Source organism: Rhinolophus ferrumequinum, chromosome 4, assembly GCF_004115265.2.
Source record: "Rhinolophus ferrumequinum isolate MPI-CBG mRhiFer1 chromosome 4, mRhiFer1_v1.p, whole genome shotgun sequence".
In the NCBI taxonomy this organism is placed as follows: domain Eukaryota; kingdom Metazoa; phylum Chordata; class Mammalia; order Chiroptera; family Rhinolophidae; genus Rhinolophus; species Rhinolophus ferrumequinum.
In genome coordinates, this window is record NC_046287.1 from 104,314,364 (window position 1) to 104,330,096 (window position 15,733).

General features: G+C 50.0%; 1 protein-coding gene across 3 annotated transcripts in view; it reads right to left on the bottom strand.

Moving 5' to 3' along the window:
- Positions 1-2,590: 2,590 nt before the first annotated feature.
- The window catches only part of CRYL1 (crystallin lambda 1), a 103,086-nt gene continuing 89,943 nt past the window's right edge, over positions 2,591-15,733 (bottom strand). For all 3 annotated transcript variants that reach the window (XM_033104229.1, XM_033104230.1, XM_033104231.1), the window contains 3 exons: positions 9,315-9,420; positions 3,402-3,508; positions 2,591-3,143 (listed from right to left, as the gene is read on the bottom strand). In XM_033104229.1, coding sequence (XP_032960120.1) covers positions 3,030-3,143; positions 3,402-3,508; positions 9,315-9,420 — 327 coding nt within the window. In that variant the 3' untranslated portion in view covers positions 2,591-3,029. The remainder of the gene's footprint in view (positions 3,144-3,401; positions 3,509-9,314; positions 9,421-15,733) is intronic.

The window sequence follows — 15,733 nt, forward strand, 5'->3', positions numbered from 1 at the left end:
GGATATGTTATATATAGTTATGTATTATATAGTTATATATATATTTATACATATTACAGCGAGAGGGAATATGTTATACATATATCACATATACATATACAGATCTCCAACTCTGGTGAAATTGGATGAAGTGTCACCACCTGCCTGAAGTTACACATCTTTCTGAAGTGCTCAGAAAGGAGCAGTTTGCTCAGCTGCAGAGAGTATTCAAGTGGAATAAGCCTTTTTCTAAAGGATTTCTTGAATTAAGCACAGTACCACTTGAGAGAATGCCTAGCTCAGAGGACTCATGTTTTCCTACGTCATGTTGGAAACAGTTCTCACAGCTCCTTGTGTTAGAGAATCATTCAGTTTCAAGGTTAACTAATAACCTATGGGAACTTTTCTTATGCAAGGTGGACCTTCTCACTTCATCCAGACTGAAGGCAGCAGCCCTGTCTGTGGGGACTCACGCCCATGCACTGAGGCTGCTTACTGTGCGTCCATGCGATTCTCCAAGGGGTCTTCACACACCTGGCCCCCGCTTTTCCTCCCTGTTGGACCCACTCATCGCTCTCTCCAGTGATTTCCATCACTGTCTTCCTGCCCTTGGGCCCAGAGACACATATAGGCTCTCTGCTGTTGTCTGCGTGACAGATCTCGTTTCTTTAGTCTTCAGATGAGACTCCAAACACTGGCCCTCTGGCACCCTCTTGGCCCATCACTTGTGCTGACTCTGCCTCACTGTGATGGCTACAAGCAAAACTGAGAAGCATTTCTGCTGTCATGCGTCCGAATGCACCCGACATCCATACAAAAATCCCTCACAGCAAGAATAGGGAGACAGAATTTAAACATATACATGAATGTGGTCCCAAACTGTCCCCACTCTGTCTTCCATGCCCACACCACAGGGGACACCAGGACATGCCTGCCTTGCTCTCCCACTGGCCTGACAGCCTCTCATGGCCACTCCTTTTGGCACCCCCGTGGCTCATCGATGCCAGGGAACCAATAGGCCACATGTGCGTGACATCCACCAATACCCCATGTCCCCTAGCTGGTCATCTTCATATCAGTGACCCCCAGCCTGGGTCCTGGGTCTGTGGGCAGTCGTCGCGGGCTCCTAAGAGAAGGAATGAGGCAGGCAGTGTGCACAGTGCAGTGACTTTGAGAAGACAAGGTGGAATATGTTAGAAGCAGGAGCCGGGAGCTATCGGGGAAAGCAAGGGCTTCACTGTGGCCCAGAGAAACGGCTGGTTGGCAGGTCACGGAGGGAGGGACCGAGTCACCGAGTTTAAGGATCATCTAAACTTGATCAGATGAAGGATCCTGTCAGGGCTGACAACCTCCCTGTGAGGTGACACATTATCCTTTCTGTGATGTTCAATATCTGGGACTTGTAACCGCCCCCCCTCCCCCGGCCCCAGTTCCTGTATCTTGTAACATGGCTTCACTGGCTGGGCTGTTTCCTCCGCTGACACTCTGGTGGCTCTGATATTGCCCTCCTCAGGCCACTGGATGACTGGGGCCACCCGATGACTGGGTCCTGCACCCAGGATGCTTGCTGCACTCACGCACCAGCCCCATGTCACCACAGCTGGCTCTGCGTCCCACTCAGTCCCGTGTCAGAGGGACACTCTGAAATCCTACTCTGACTGGCACTCGTGACCGAGACCTGTTGGGCTCTCCGTCCGGGTCTGCCCCAGCTCCAGCCTCCCCTCCACAGCGCCCTCTTTCAGGCCGCAGGAAGCCAGGCCCGTCAGGGCGCCCAGCACCCCTTCCCGCTTTGCTCCCTCAGCCAGGAGGACTGGCTGACTAGTCACAGGAGGAGCCTGTGAGGTCTTCCAGGCACACCCAGGGACAGGCCGTTGTGACCGCCTGTGGATGTGACCTTCTGGAGCACTGCCCTACTTTAACATTTTGTTGTCTTACAGTAAACTTCTGAAAGGCAGGGGCCACGTGGGAGACGCCTGAGGTCGTCAGGGCGGCTCCTTGGATGTTGGAGTATAACGCACGTGGCAGGTGAGCGAACGTGACACTTCACTGGAATTGCCACTTCCCCTGCTTCCATACCAGCGCAGCCTCGGCCCTGAGGATGAGGTTGGGACGCTGGGTACCTAAAATCGAAAGGCTGGAGTGTCACGGGGCTCGGAGTTGTCAGGGGCTCCACAGCGGCACTCGGTGATCAGTCATCGTGATGTGCTGGCTCTATGGGGTGGAGCAACTTCCCGGCTAGTCCCCTGAGTCTTTGGGGAACTAGTTCTCAGAACAGACTCCATGTCAAAGAAGAGATGGGGTGTTGGGTAAAGTTAAACAGGTATCTTTACTGCAGAACTTGGAGCCTTCGGTTTCTACAGATGTGAATGGACAAGGGCAGGCGTTCCGTGGAGCTCCACAAACGCGGCTGACCACAGAGCCTCAGGCCACTGTGCAACCTGCTTTGGGAAACACTGGGCCAAATGGGTGAGTTTTTACTGAATGACAGACGAAGGACCCAGAACACAGTATTTGCTCATTACTCATCCATCATGGTCACTCTAAATTATATCGATTGTCCGGATCAAGCCCTGTCATTCTCAGAGAGATCAGAAGAAAAAGGATGTCTTTATGGAATCAAAAACTTTTATTCAGAATAAGCAACAACAAAATGAAGGTAGTTGCCTCATAAATGCAGGACCACAAAGTACTCAGAAAGGGATTAGAAAATAATTATAAAAATATTTTACTACAGATTAAAATGATTTGAAATGACAATTATTGGCTATACAATGTAGGCTGTATAATCACACTGAAGATAAAAGGTGAAACTCTTCACGAGATTTGCTTGCCTGGGGGCAGGAAATCTGCCCACAGATCCCGAGAGCCATGGTGACAGCCATGACACGGGCACGATCAGAAGTAGCTAGGCCACTAACGGGAGGGGACCAAGCTCAAGACGCACATGCTATGCACCTCTGCGGTCCCCACTGCTTAGAGCGACATGATTACGTTCTTGTATTCCATCTACGAGGACTTCCAGAAAGGGGAGTGACAGCATCACAGGAACGTCACTGGGATGGCATCTGACTTTTCAGTCTGGCAAGTCGCATGAGGCACGCGTCCCTCCACTGCCTTCTGGCAGCTAAGTGCTCAGGGTCGTCTGGAACTTTCGCACACATGGCCTGGGAACATGGGAAGCAGAGAAAAGAAGAGATGAGAAGAACAGAGAATAAGCAGGAAGTGACCGCGAGGTTTCTGAATTCAGAGACCACAGGTCCTCAGAGACAAGTCAAGAGTCCTAGGACCAGACAGAACCACGGATTGCAAGTCAGACGAGAGGGGCTGTCTGGGCCAAAGACAACGGGTGCCAGCTGCAAACCAACATCCCTCGCACAGAGCGCCCGCTCAGCCCACACAGCTCTCTGCGGGAATCCACATACCTGGTGAACCTTTTCAACCGTGGCCCCGGAAAACTCTGGAATGGGTCCAAAAGTCTTGAGGACACGTTTCATGCCTTCACCGTATCTGTTGCAGTAGCTTAGCATACCTGAAACCACATGAACACAAGAGTCACAATGTCAGCGAGGATGTGACACAGCTCCCAGCTGAGGCATCCATTCAGGGGCTTGCCCTGGGTCGGATGAACTAAAATCCCTTTCTCCCTGAGGGTGGAGGTGGGCAGTGCACCCAGTTGGCTGGCCCTGGGGACTGAGGGTCCTCACCGCCAGTCACTTGTCCAGCTTATCTCAGCTCTCAACATCCCGAACGGCAGGGGACCCTCAGGCCTGCCATTCCACCTCCTCAGCACGTCTCAAGGGACACTCACACATTTAAGTCCTACTGTCCCCAAAAAGTTACCTACAACACTGTACCTGTGAGCTACTTGTGTAAATGGCTTAAGTGCATTTTCTAAGAAGCACAGTATCCCAGTTCACTGAAATCTCTTGTTCCCTGACTCCCAGTTACCACTTGATCGGGTGTCTACAAGGCGGCAGGTTCTTTAATGCAGGCTTGGAGTCTGGCCAGCCGAGGACAGCCCCGTCACCCAAGCCCCAGCTGCACTGCTCTCTGAAGGCTTCTGGGCCCTGGGGAACCGAACCCCTTTCTCGGATGCTGAGATCAGGCCTTGGGATTTTAATGGAGAAACCCATGACGTAGAGGTTCATCTTGACGGGAGACGGGAGGGAGAAACACGTCACAGTGACCAGAAGCAGCTGTGGGACATGGGCTGAAGCTGAGATCTTGGCTGAGCATCAGACGTGCACAGAGGGACGCAGTCGGCTTTCTCCTCCAGGACGCGTCAACCCCGGCCGTGGGGCAGGCTGGCCAAGACCCACTCCCCTCTTATCCCTCCCCTCCTGGGAGGCAGTGAGGCTGGGCCAGGGCAGGCGTGCACAGGGACAAGTCAGATCAGAGGCCAGCCCTGGGTGCATGCAGGGGAGCCGTCTCTAAGTCCTGGGCCCACCAAGGATACAGGCTGAGCGGCCCGCTGTGCCTACTTTGGCCCAGTTCCAGCACTGGTCATGACCAGAAAGACTCGGAGGCTGGTCGGTCATGCGAAAAGGTAACACGGGAACAAACGGACAGCAGGATTTGCGCAGATCCCTGATCTTGGCTCTCACCCCCGCCCCCAAATACTGCGTGTGATTAATTAAAATAAAGATCATCACCACCAGGTAGTCTTTAAAAAAAAAAAAAACTTTTTTGGGGTTTAGTTTTGGTGGAGCCACACGCACGTAAAAGCCTGAATTCCCTGAACTGCAATTTGATTTGCCTCCCGTCTTCTTTCAGTGGGCTAATCCAATTTGCTCTCAGGAGAGGAATGGTTTGGAAGGGTAAAAAATTCAAATATACCAACTTGTCTGACACTAGCACCTACAATTTAAGTGGTGGGCACTCTCTTTTTAAAATAAGGGGTTTCACTCATTTAACACAAGTATAACCTGACAGTTCAGGATTCTGGAAGGCTCCCTCACTGTTCCAGCACTGGCTAGCTCCCTTATACAGCTCAGCATTTCCAAAGCACAGAAAACAACCTACACATTTATTTCCTTCTGGAAATGAAATATTTCCTTCACTTTATCTATGTGTGTATTTATTCAAACAAAAGGTGATAAAATCTAGACACAAATACAGTGTATTCCTTTCTGGAAGCAGAGACACAAGAATCAAATAAGTTGGAAAGATACCGACTGACGGCTCAGCAGTACCCCACCTGTGGGAACACAGAAGCTCCACAACGCCTCTCCACGGGGAGCAGCCATGAGCCATGGATGCGATTCACGGACCAGGTTCACCTCTGCATGACTTCATCTTTTCTGAACAAACGTTCACCTTTCACTGTCCCTGTGAAGCCACGTGAATCTCCCAGGGGCTTTCTATAACTTTTTCCCCTACTGCCTTTTATACAATGTGCAGCTTTAAAAGGGCATTTATTTCCTCAAGATAGAATAAAACACGGTGAAATCCTTTATAATACCATTTGTAATGTCCCCCACCCCCACTTATTCAGGAAGCCAATTAAAACTTCAGTCTTTGCAGTGCATCATGCACTCAGGCTCCTGGGGTGACCAGCCCCGTGTGTGTAGTGACAGTAAGAAGCCCACAGCCAGCATGTGTAGACCCCGCCACCTCACCGGTGGAGAACCTGACACCCTCAGGACAGCTCTCCCAATAGCTCAAAGTCCAAGCTCACAGTGACTTAGCAATGTCCCAGCAAATTCGTTACCGTCACTGTTATTTGCAGCATGCCGCCTTCCATCCGAGCAGTATAAAAGGAGGACTGAGTGGGCATTGTTCTAGAATATCCTTTTCAGTGGGAATGGGAAGAAAAGCCCACTTTACCTTTAATCCCAGTAGCCTGTCTGTCCTCTGCGTTCCTATGGAAGTGGGACTCCCATCTTTCTTCTATGCTCCCACGCCTTCTATTCTGTTCAACCAGGTATTTCCAAGTGCTTTCAGAGAGCTTAGCTTTTCAGAAGACTCTGAACCTAGTTTCTTAAGAGATGCTTATACAGAATAAGAAAACATGGAAGAAAGAGCTGGCTCTCATGAAAACAGCTTTAGCTTCTGCTGATTTGTCATTCTTCAGCTTAAGACCCAGGAGGTGAGAGTGCTTTCTTGGCAGCCCAACCCAAGGCTATGGGTCCACAGGGATCCATCCCCCGTTTGCATTTACAGAGCAGGCACCCAGCACGCGGCCCGCTGTCACCCATGGAAGCAGCTGCTGGGGTGCGCCCGGGTGTTGTTTCTTAGAGAGACCTAATTGCCACCCACACCACAGGAGTCTGGTTTTCACAAGCGTGTGAATCCACACCTGTGGGAATCCACCTGCTTTTAAGAGACAGGGTTTCACAGAACTTATTAGGCCCCAAAGCACAGAGCGACATTATCTAATTCCCACCTGAGCTAGAGCTCACTGAACAGGGATGCAGGTGGAGACAGAAAACGACAGGACCAGCCCCATCAGCTCACCTGTTTCACTGCAAATCAGAGCTCCACATAAATGAACCAGACCCACCAAGTAGGCATCCCGATTAAAAAAGAAAAAGACAAACATCTACACACAGGAAATTCTGAGAGGCCAGGTGGTGGACATTCTTTCAAATGGACGTGATTCCCAGGGTCCGAGACACAGTCGTTTCCCAGGTCAGACTGAACCCAGGAGGCTGCCAGTGTATCGGGGACCTGTCCTCTCTCCTGACCGACTAGTATAAAAGCTTAGCAAGGAAATAAACCAAAGAGGTAAAGAATTCAGATTTCACTATTCCACAGCAAGAATGTCCTAATCTGTATTTGTTCTGTATTTCTCTCTTATGTACTTGTATATACTGGGGGGAGAATTAAAAAATAAACTAGGAGCCTAGGGAATTAAACAAGACAAAAGTCTGTGTAAATATAACATTTATTACAGACATAATGTGTGTCCGCCATCCAGCTAGGTGTCTCCATCTGGTTTAATTGTCACACTCCCCATGAGGTAGTTACTATGGCTGCCCCATCTTACAGATAGGGAAACTGAGGTGCACAGAACCAACTGGCATGGGGCTATTTAGCCTGTAAGTCAGGTAGGGGCCCAGGCCACTGGCTCCACTACCCAGATCCGCCCTTCTGAAAACTTGTCCTTCGTGGGTGTTGCTTTTGTAAAGTAGCCAGAAGGCGAAGTAAGCACGCTGGCCTCCTGGTTTTTCAGGTGCTATTTTATTAGATTAAAACAGATCATAAAATATCTTTACCACTTCTAGATAAACTGTAGCTTTGAAGACTAATAAGTAGCCTTAAGCTGAGATGCTAGCTTTACAAAAACAACATCAGAAATGAGATGAAGTCTCCCAGCTCCAGTGTTGATATATTCTGGGTGACACCGGAGGACAGTGAGCATTTCCTTTGGTGCTGGGCCTGATCTTAGAACTGTCTCACGCTGCTCCTTGGAATGCTCTGAAGTTGAAAACTACATCCGTCCACCATTATCATATCGAGCCAATTAGGTTTTCTTATCATATCTGCTTTGTTTGAAAATTTGTTATGAGCCTCCTTCCTGTCTGCCCCTCTATTTGATTCCCGAGTTTCTGGTATCATTGGCTTCTGTTTCTATTTGTTTCCAAGTCAAAGTGGTTCTCGGCTCTCTCCCTATCGATTTCTTGTGATACCTGAATTATCTTAGTTTTCTCAAGAAAAAAAAAGAAATGAAGAAAAAGAAAAACATGGTGGTTATCCAGCAGTGTCTACATAACTCCAACATTTCAAATGCTTAGATATGTTCATCACTTTTAAGGTCCTGGTTGGAAAAAACATGTGAAATTACCCTGGACATTATTTTAACGATGCCTCACAACTCCTGTTTCCCTTTTATGAGGGTGTCTTTCCTTGCATTGTCCTCCTGTGTTCAACTGTTATCCTGCCATGCGGGTGCCAGGTGGGAGTCCCCGCTCCCTGCCGATGCCCTCAGCTCAGTGTGAAGAAGAATCAAGTCACTTATTGAGCCACATCTACACGACACGCAACCAACCCAGTCAAGGCCCCAAGTGTGCACGGAGCGCAAGAACACATCTGGTAAGACTGCCTGCAATCACCCAGTGGAAATTATTTTTCATTAATTACTGGGGTGAAAATTGACTGAGTGTTACCTCATGGTATTATAAAATCGAAGGCAGACCCCCAGAGGTCACCTACTCCGACCTCACTGTGAATCTCCTGTCAACAGCCAAACCTCCAACCTCCAGCAGCTCAGCGACCCACTCCTAGCATGGCCTCTCCCGCCATAGCAGCTCCAGGTACAAAAAAATTCTTCCTGACCTCACGCCTGCCTGTCATTCCCAGTCTTTCATTCTGGTTCCACCCCCACAAAACGCCTAGACAGACAGAAGACACACACACACTATTCTGGTCACTTCTGGGTCAGCTCGTTTCTTGATGGTTTTGTTAAATATAGACCACGAAGCTGACTACAATATTTCTTTTCTCGTTCTGCATATGTTTTACAAGTTAATAATATAATTACCAAAATATTATACAATTGTAGACATTGATGACAACCCAGAAAAGTAAAAAGGTAATAAAAGTGACTTATAATTTCAATACCAAGCGACAGCCATTGTAACACTATGTAGGTGACATTTCCCCAGATTGTTATATGTGGTTTTTAAAAATTTATTTTGTTTTTATTTGGTGTAGGTTTTATTGCTTGTTTTTCAAATGACGTCTTCTATTTGAATCACTTAAAATCTGGCGGACAGTTTCATTCTTGGAAGCTTATCACCCTTCTCAAATGATCCTTCTCTCAGTCACCAGGTCCTGGGCCCGTGCCTACATCCCCCGCCCTTTGAAGTGGCTCCCAGGCAGCTGGCTGGCCCAGGCCCCCACCTCCGTCCTGCAGAAGCCCCTCCCTCCCAGCCTTCAGCTCAGCAAACCACACTGGGAAGCTGCCCGGGGTTTAGGCAGAAGGAACATCCAGCAGACGCTCACATGGTTACCTCCCTACCTTGGTTTTCTTGCCTTTGTAACTAATTTCAGCATCTTTCTCAGGAAAATACCACCTTATCTCCTCTCAGGCTGGTGACATGGAGCAAGGTCTCCATAACCTCACCTACCTCTCCTCCTGGCCCTTACCTGTGTGCTGTTCCACATGGAGCCCTGAAGTCCGTGGATGCCGTGTGACTTACACCCTAGGACAGAGCAGTTGTCCCAGCCCCCACCTGTCCTACCTGTGAGCAACCAGGGCTGGCGACTGTCTCCTGTGCCCGATACCGTTTCTATTCAGTTCTAAGAAGAGGTGACATTTGACTGTTTACAAACCCATGAAAACAGTGGATGGCACAGAATTCCCACCCGAGCCCGTGTGGACCAAAGCCTACCTTCTGCATTGAGATGCATAGTTTCCAGGGGGCCCATGAAGGCATACCGCAGACCCAGGCCATCTGACATGACAAGGTCCAGGTCGCTCGGAGACACTATTCCATCCTAAATGGAGAAAAGAGGCAGCACACAGATGAGGCCTCTGGAAAGACCATTTTGTTACTGTCACTTTCATTAACCGCAGCAGGACTCCAAAATACACTCCAAGCACTGTGTTTTCATCAAATTTTGGCTGACAAAATGACAATGTAGGAATGGATCCTGAAAAGACACTATTTTGTGAAATGTCAAATACCAATTTGCTTTTTCCATAGCTTTAATCAACCTGAGCTTGAAGAAAAGCCTTCTCCCGTACTCTGCCCACTTCCACTGTCGTCCCTTCTCCACCCACAACCTGTGTCCCCCTCGCCGCTTTGGAGCCCAGGGACAGGACAAGAGAAGGGAAGAAATAAACGGGGTACTGAAGGAAAAGGGCAACAAGGGTTTTCTACACTCCTGCTAAGATCTGAGGCAGGAAGACTGGAGCCATCAAAAGAACTGCAAACTTTCTTCCAGGCTGGGCCTGCCTGCAAGCCTGGCCTTGTTCAGCTTTTAATGAGTTTGTAAAGAATGATATTCTCTGATGAAATGCAGCTTAGAACTGGGTGTTGTTTGCAAAAGTGGGGCCCTAGAATCTTCTGCAAATGCGAACTGTAAAGCAAGAGGCAAGTTATTATGTGTTTAAGTTGCATGTCAAATTGGCCGTTTGCAAGGCCTGGCCTGTCCGTCAGGCAGCCTCCTCATCACATCCTTGTGGAAGGAGCAGGGGTGCATCAGAAATGCTTGCATGACTGGCCCCTTCACTGACAGTGCACTTTCCATCTGAGGATACTGTCACCTCAGCCATCAGCTGTCAGGAAGACAGATGTGGGCACGCCGTCATATTTCCCCCTAAGTCCTCACTGGGCAGACGGTAGAATTATTGTGAAATCTCCAGATCTCATTTTCTGCGTGGTTTCGTTAACAAATAGAGCACCCTGGGGTAGAGACAGCACTGTCCCTCCGTAAGAGGCCACTAAATGTGCTGCTGTGGCTGACACCTCTGCCATCGGTAGGCCTCAGCTGTGGACATCTCAGCTCGGCCCCTACCCCCAGGGCACACACACACACACACACTGCACCCATCCAGCTCCCGAGAACAGGCTCAGGCACGTGGTCCACCCAGCACTACCTGTTACTGTGGGTTACAGAGCAAAGCCTTTACCTGTCCTGTCTGAGGGCTGAGGGCGTCTGTGTGGGAGGTTGTCATCGCAGGTGCACCGTGGCCGTGGCCAACAGGAAGAAACGCTTTGCCCCCCAGATGGCCCTGGGGTGGAGTTGGGGGGAGCTGGGCCAGGCCCTTCCCGCTCGGGAACTGGAGACTGAGCTCCCCCTGCTGTCCGGCCTCCTCCCGCCCTGGTGACTTCTCTCTGTCCCAGACTTCAAAGTCACCCAAGAGGTGGAGAGAAAGGGGATTTGCACCCTCAGACTGCATTACCTGCAGCCCAGCTGTGGAGGGAGAAACACTAGCCCTCTCAGAGCTGTCTGGGTGTCTGCACTTCCCATGGTGACCTAGGGGCGGGGAGTTGGGGAGGGGCTGGAGCCCAAGAACCAAGAAGACAAAGAAAGGTGCACACGAGGGGCAAGTGTGAAGTAGGTGTGATGAGGGAACCACTTTCCATCTAGTTGTGTTTGTATGTCAGAGAGAAAAATTAAGACATCCACAAACCAGAAACATATGGTATAGAGAAGAATTACAGAGCGACAGCCCCAACCACCACTGTGCCCACCTTCCTGATCACACCCTTCCCAAAGACAAACATGTGACTTCTATAATAACCACTTCCCGTAAGACTTGCCATCTATGTTTATATTCCTAAACAACAGAGATTGCTTTTTACCTATTTCCATCCTCTTCAAACGGACCCACACTGTGCACCCTTCTGTGACTTGGTCCTATGCCTTCAGGGTCCACCTGTGTTGTGCAGAGCTGTGGTCTGTCCATTCTCACCAGTGTGTGAACACCAGAGCTGACCCATCCATCCTACTGTGCATGAACATCTGGGTTCTTGCTAGTTTGCAGCTGCTGTGAACAGGGCTGCAGAGAACATTCTTGCTCATGGCTCCTGGGGCGCCTGGCCAAGAGCAGAGCTGCTGTCCTGAGCACTGGCTTCTCCAGCCTGTGCGCTAACACAGAGCTGCTTCCCAAAGTGGCTGCACACACATGCACCGCCTCCCGCAGTGTGTATGCGTTCCAATCACTCCACATACTCGCCAAAACTTGGTAGCATCCTGCTTGCAAACTGGCCAATCTGTAAGGCTATCATGGTATGTCACTGGGTTTCTTATCAGTTCTAAATCATCCTACAATGCATTCATTTATTCAGCAAATTATTCAGTTTACTTGAATGCTGACAAGTTTCACCTTCTTTCACTTCTGATAGCAAAGCTGACAGGGGGAGGGGCAGCAACAGGAGGAAATAATACACAAAGCTCAGGGCAGTGCCCAGAATCCAAGAAAGCAACTCTGAAGCACAGGGCAGCCCCGCCCTCCTCACGCTCTTCACCAGGCTCTCCGGGCAGGAAGGGTGGTTTCTGGTTCCCTCTCCAGGCTGCCTCCAGGCATCTCCTGTGGCACCCTGCACCCCCACGGGCTCCGGAATGCTGCGAAAGGCAGCCAGGCAGGGGCCCTGCAGGCTCTCCCTCATCCCTGGCCTCCAGGCCAACATTCCAGAGCCTGGAGTTTTCATGACAGTGCTCCAACTGTGAGGGGTGCACATATGGAAGCCATCCTCCACTTGCGACACTGTTTGCCTTGGCTCTTTTATAACTGTGTTTAGTACTTTTAGGGCTGACTTCAAAAGGATTTCAAAATAGCCAGAAAGGGAGCCACCCCAGGGCTTTTGATTTGTACGCATCGTGTGAGTGGACAGTGACCTTGGCTACATAAAGCCTCAGAGGGACTGTCCGGGCCATGCCACACGCCGCCTCCCAGTTCCCAAATGTTGTCCTCTCCCTCCTGTTCCTCCATGGAAGGGCTGCCTGCTTTATCAGCGACTGTTCATTAGCTGAACAGGTTAAAAGGGGAAAACGTTGTAGTATCTTCTCTTCCTAACTCCTTCTTTCTGCCTCATTTGGGTTTTCTGAAGCAGATTTTTGAAAGCTTGAGTTTTGATCCAGAAGCTAAATCCAGAGAAAAGAAACAGCCGTACACTTATGGCTGAGATGCTTGCTGATCAGGATTTCATGTCACTGAAGCAAACTGTCGGCTTTATTCCTGCTGCACTCAGCACTGAACTAAAGGTTCGTGATTAGTATATTCTAAGCTCAAGATGATTTATTTTGCTACTGAGCTCCATTCCACTGAGGGGAGTGGAGTCTGGCAGCCCGGAGTGTGCCTTTGGGGTACTGATTATTTTTAAGAAACAAAATTCTCAGAAAGAGCCCTTGCCCATACCCCTCCACCTGCTACGTGACTTCAGATAGACACACCTGCTTCAGGAAGGGGACTTTGGCTTTCACCTTAACACCTGTGAATTAAGTGGCAGGCACAGAAGACCTGCAGAAGCACTTGCTGGACTCCTCTCTGCGTCCCTCTGTTTCTGGGGCCCGGCAAGATTTTGCTGACCACACGTTTGCTCTTTCTCGTCTCCATTTGAAGTCCCAGACCCCGGCTTTCCTGTCCTTACTCCAGAATGGCATATACGCTCAACTGCCCAGAAGTTTTTCTTTGGAGGGAAATGTTGGAGACACTAAACACTGCTTCAGGCTCCGGCCACCCTGGAGTGTGTCCAGCAGGAAGAAGCTGAGGCCTGAGTGAATGTTACCGCACAAACACTGGCGAATCCGCGTACTTGGCAAGAAGAGTCACGTAGTGCGACAGGCCAGGACGTCAAGTTAAAGGAGCCAAGAAAGCTGCAAGCTCCTGCCTCCAACCACACCTTCAGCTGCAGGATTTTGTACATGTTACGGATTTTTACATGTAAACATAAGCGTTTAGGGCTCGTCTTTTATTGAAGAAGTAATGTATAAAGTGTCAGAGTGAGTCTCCTCGTGGTTGAAAAGAGCTGGCCTCTCGCAGCCCTGTCCACTGACTCTGGGGACATCTGAGCACCTTTGCCTCACCCTGTCCTGAGCCTCACGTCCTCCCAGAAGTGACGCCACCTCTGCTCCCCCGTGGCATTCCTGGCTCAGGCCTCCCTTTACAGACCAGCCTGGACACCTCCTCCTGCTTCACCCCGTGCTTTGCAGGAAGGCCATTTCCTCTCACTTCCCATTCCCCACGGGTCCCCCGTGGGTCCTGCCACATCCTTGCTTGCCCCGTGGTATGTCGCTCCTTCTTGTGTTCGTCTGCTCAAGTTCAGGTACAGTGTACAGAGTCTTCTCACGGCCATGTCCATGCACCCTAGCCGACCGTGCCTTTCTTTTTCCTTTCTCACCAGGTCAAAATTCACCCCGCAAAACTTTTCCTATGACGTTTTCCTGCCATTTCTGCATTATTTATTCTACCTCCTGGAAATACGCGCAGACATGGTACTGATGAGAGAGAAGGAACCGTCTCTCATGCCCTAGTGCGTGGAGTGCACTGACCTGCCGCCTCGTGCACACCTCCAAGATCCACTGTTCCTGTGCCACCTGGCCTCTGTCCTTCTTGCCTTCCAAAGCCTGTGATCGGTTTGTCTGTGGCAGCAAGCTCATCATCGCAGAGGACGTTAAGGAGTCCTCATGGCTCTAACTCCTACCACTACTCTCACGCCATCAAGTTTCCCTAGGCCACCATGGACCCATCATGACTGTTGTTCTCCTTAGTTCCACCACTTTATTGGGCGCCACCTGAGCCAGAACACCCGTGAGGATTGCAGGGCCTTTGGAGCAGACCATTTGCACCAGGACCATCCACCAAATCGGTTGAGACCTGCTTTCTCATGGGCTTTAAATTCAGACAGCATCCTAGCAGTGGCCTTCTGTTCAGAGAGGGTGATGCAGAGGGCAGCACTGCATGGACCCTAAGGGTCTTGGCACTTTAAGAAGTCCCAGAACTGTCTCAGATCCCACACCTACGGCTCAGCGCTGACCACAGGGAGGGGTCAGCTCAGTCTTGAGGCCATTCACGGGCAGTGTAGAGTCTGCCATCTGTGGGAAGACCCACCCGGAGGACATGAGGCACATCGTGATGCGGGGCCGTGTGGGGAGAGCGGCGCAGGGCTCTCCCGAGAGGCCCCACGAGGTGATGCCTTCCTTCTGGCCGGAGCAGCGAGGGTGCGAGCACTGCACACACTGGAAACTGGGGCTGCCATCAGTCTATTAGGACTCCTTCTAATAGCAATTGTCTTCAAGAAGGAGACCATTTTTAGGGTTTACTCAGTACTGAACGGAAGGTTACTTTCTGAGCAGCCACAGTGGTGGGCAACAAATTGACAGGAAGGAGCTGCCGATTTACTGAGACACCTCCAGCCCCGTTAGCAGACAAACATAATGAAAACATCACACACATAACTCAAATTTTTAAAAACCTGCTTAGTGTGCCTGGGATTGCTTAGTGGTATTAAAGTAAGAGCTTCTATGCTAGTATTCTAACTCTAAAAAAACTAATTGGAAATGCTATTATGCTAACACCTGCCTGCTAACCATCACCAGCAGGTGAGCATAAAGGAAGGGTTTCAGTGAGCTGGAAAATTAAGAGGCAGGAGGGAATGGGCCCCTGAACTAGAGGACAGAAGGATGGCAGGGGAGTCCCCAAGAGAAAAGGCAGAGACGGGCGGCTGCAAGCGACAGTGACACTGTGCAGCCTTGCAGCCCAGCCTGCTTTGCCGTCCCCAGCTTGTGACCTGGGAGCACGGAGACACAGCGCCCGCCCGGCTGGAACTCTGAGGGAGGGGCAGGCAGACAGGGCTGTGCCATTCTTCTGGGCTGGGAGTGGGGGCCCATGCTCTGCTCAGACCTCTTGGTAAAACACTTTATTCCCAGAGGATGCCCCCACCCCACCCGGTGAAGAGACTGCTTAGCTTGCTGAACAATGGGACACTTCTTCACGTTTGCACAAAAGGATGGATTCCTTTTGCTGTGTTTTTAAGGTCAAGACCTTTACCGTTCTTTCAGACTCTATGATACTGTTGTTTTTCTCCCTGAAAGCACTGTTACAAGTACAGCATAGCAAGAAAAAACACACCCGGGTGTGGCTACTGGGGCCTAAAGAGCTCTGGAACGTCCCTGGCAATGGCACAAAGTCCTCTCTTTCCCTTTCCTTTTATTTATTTATTTCCATTTAAAAACTTTATTTTAAAGAATATTCAAGGGAAGAATACCAACTATGTTTGCCTGATCCTCAAACGGCTCTCACTTCTGTGTTCCTGTCTAGTCTCTATTAAGAATGCTTTTCACAAGTTTTCATTTTTAATGG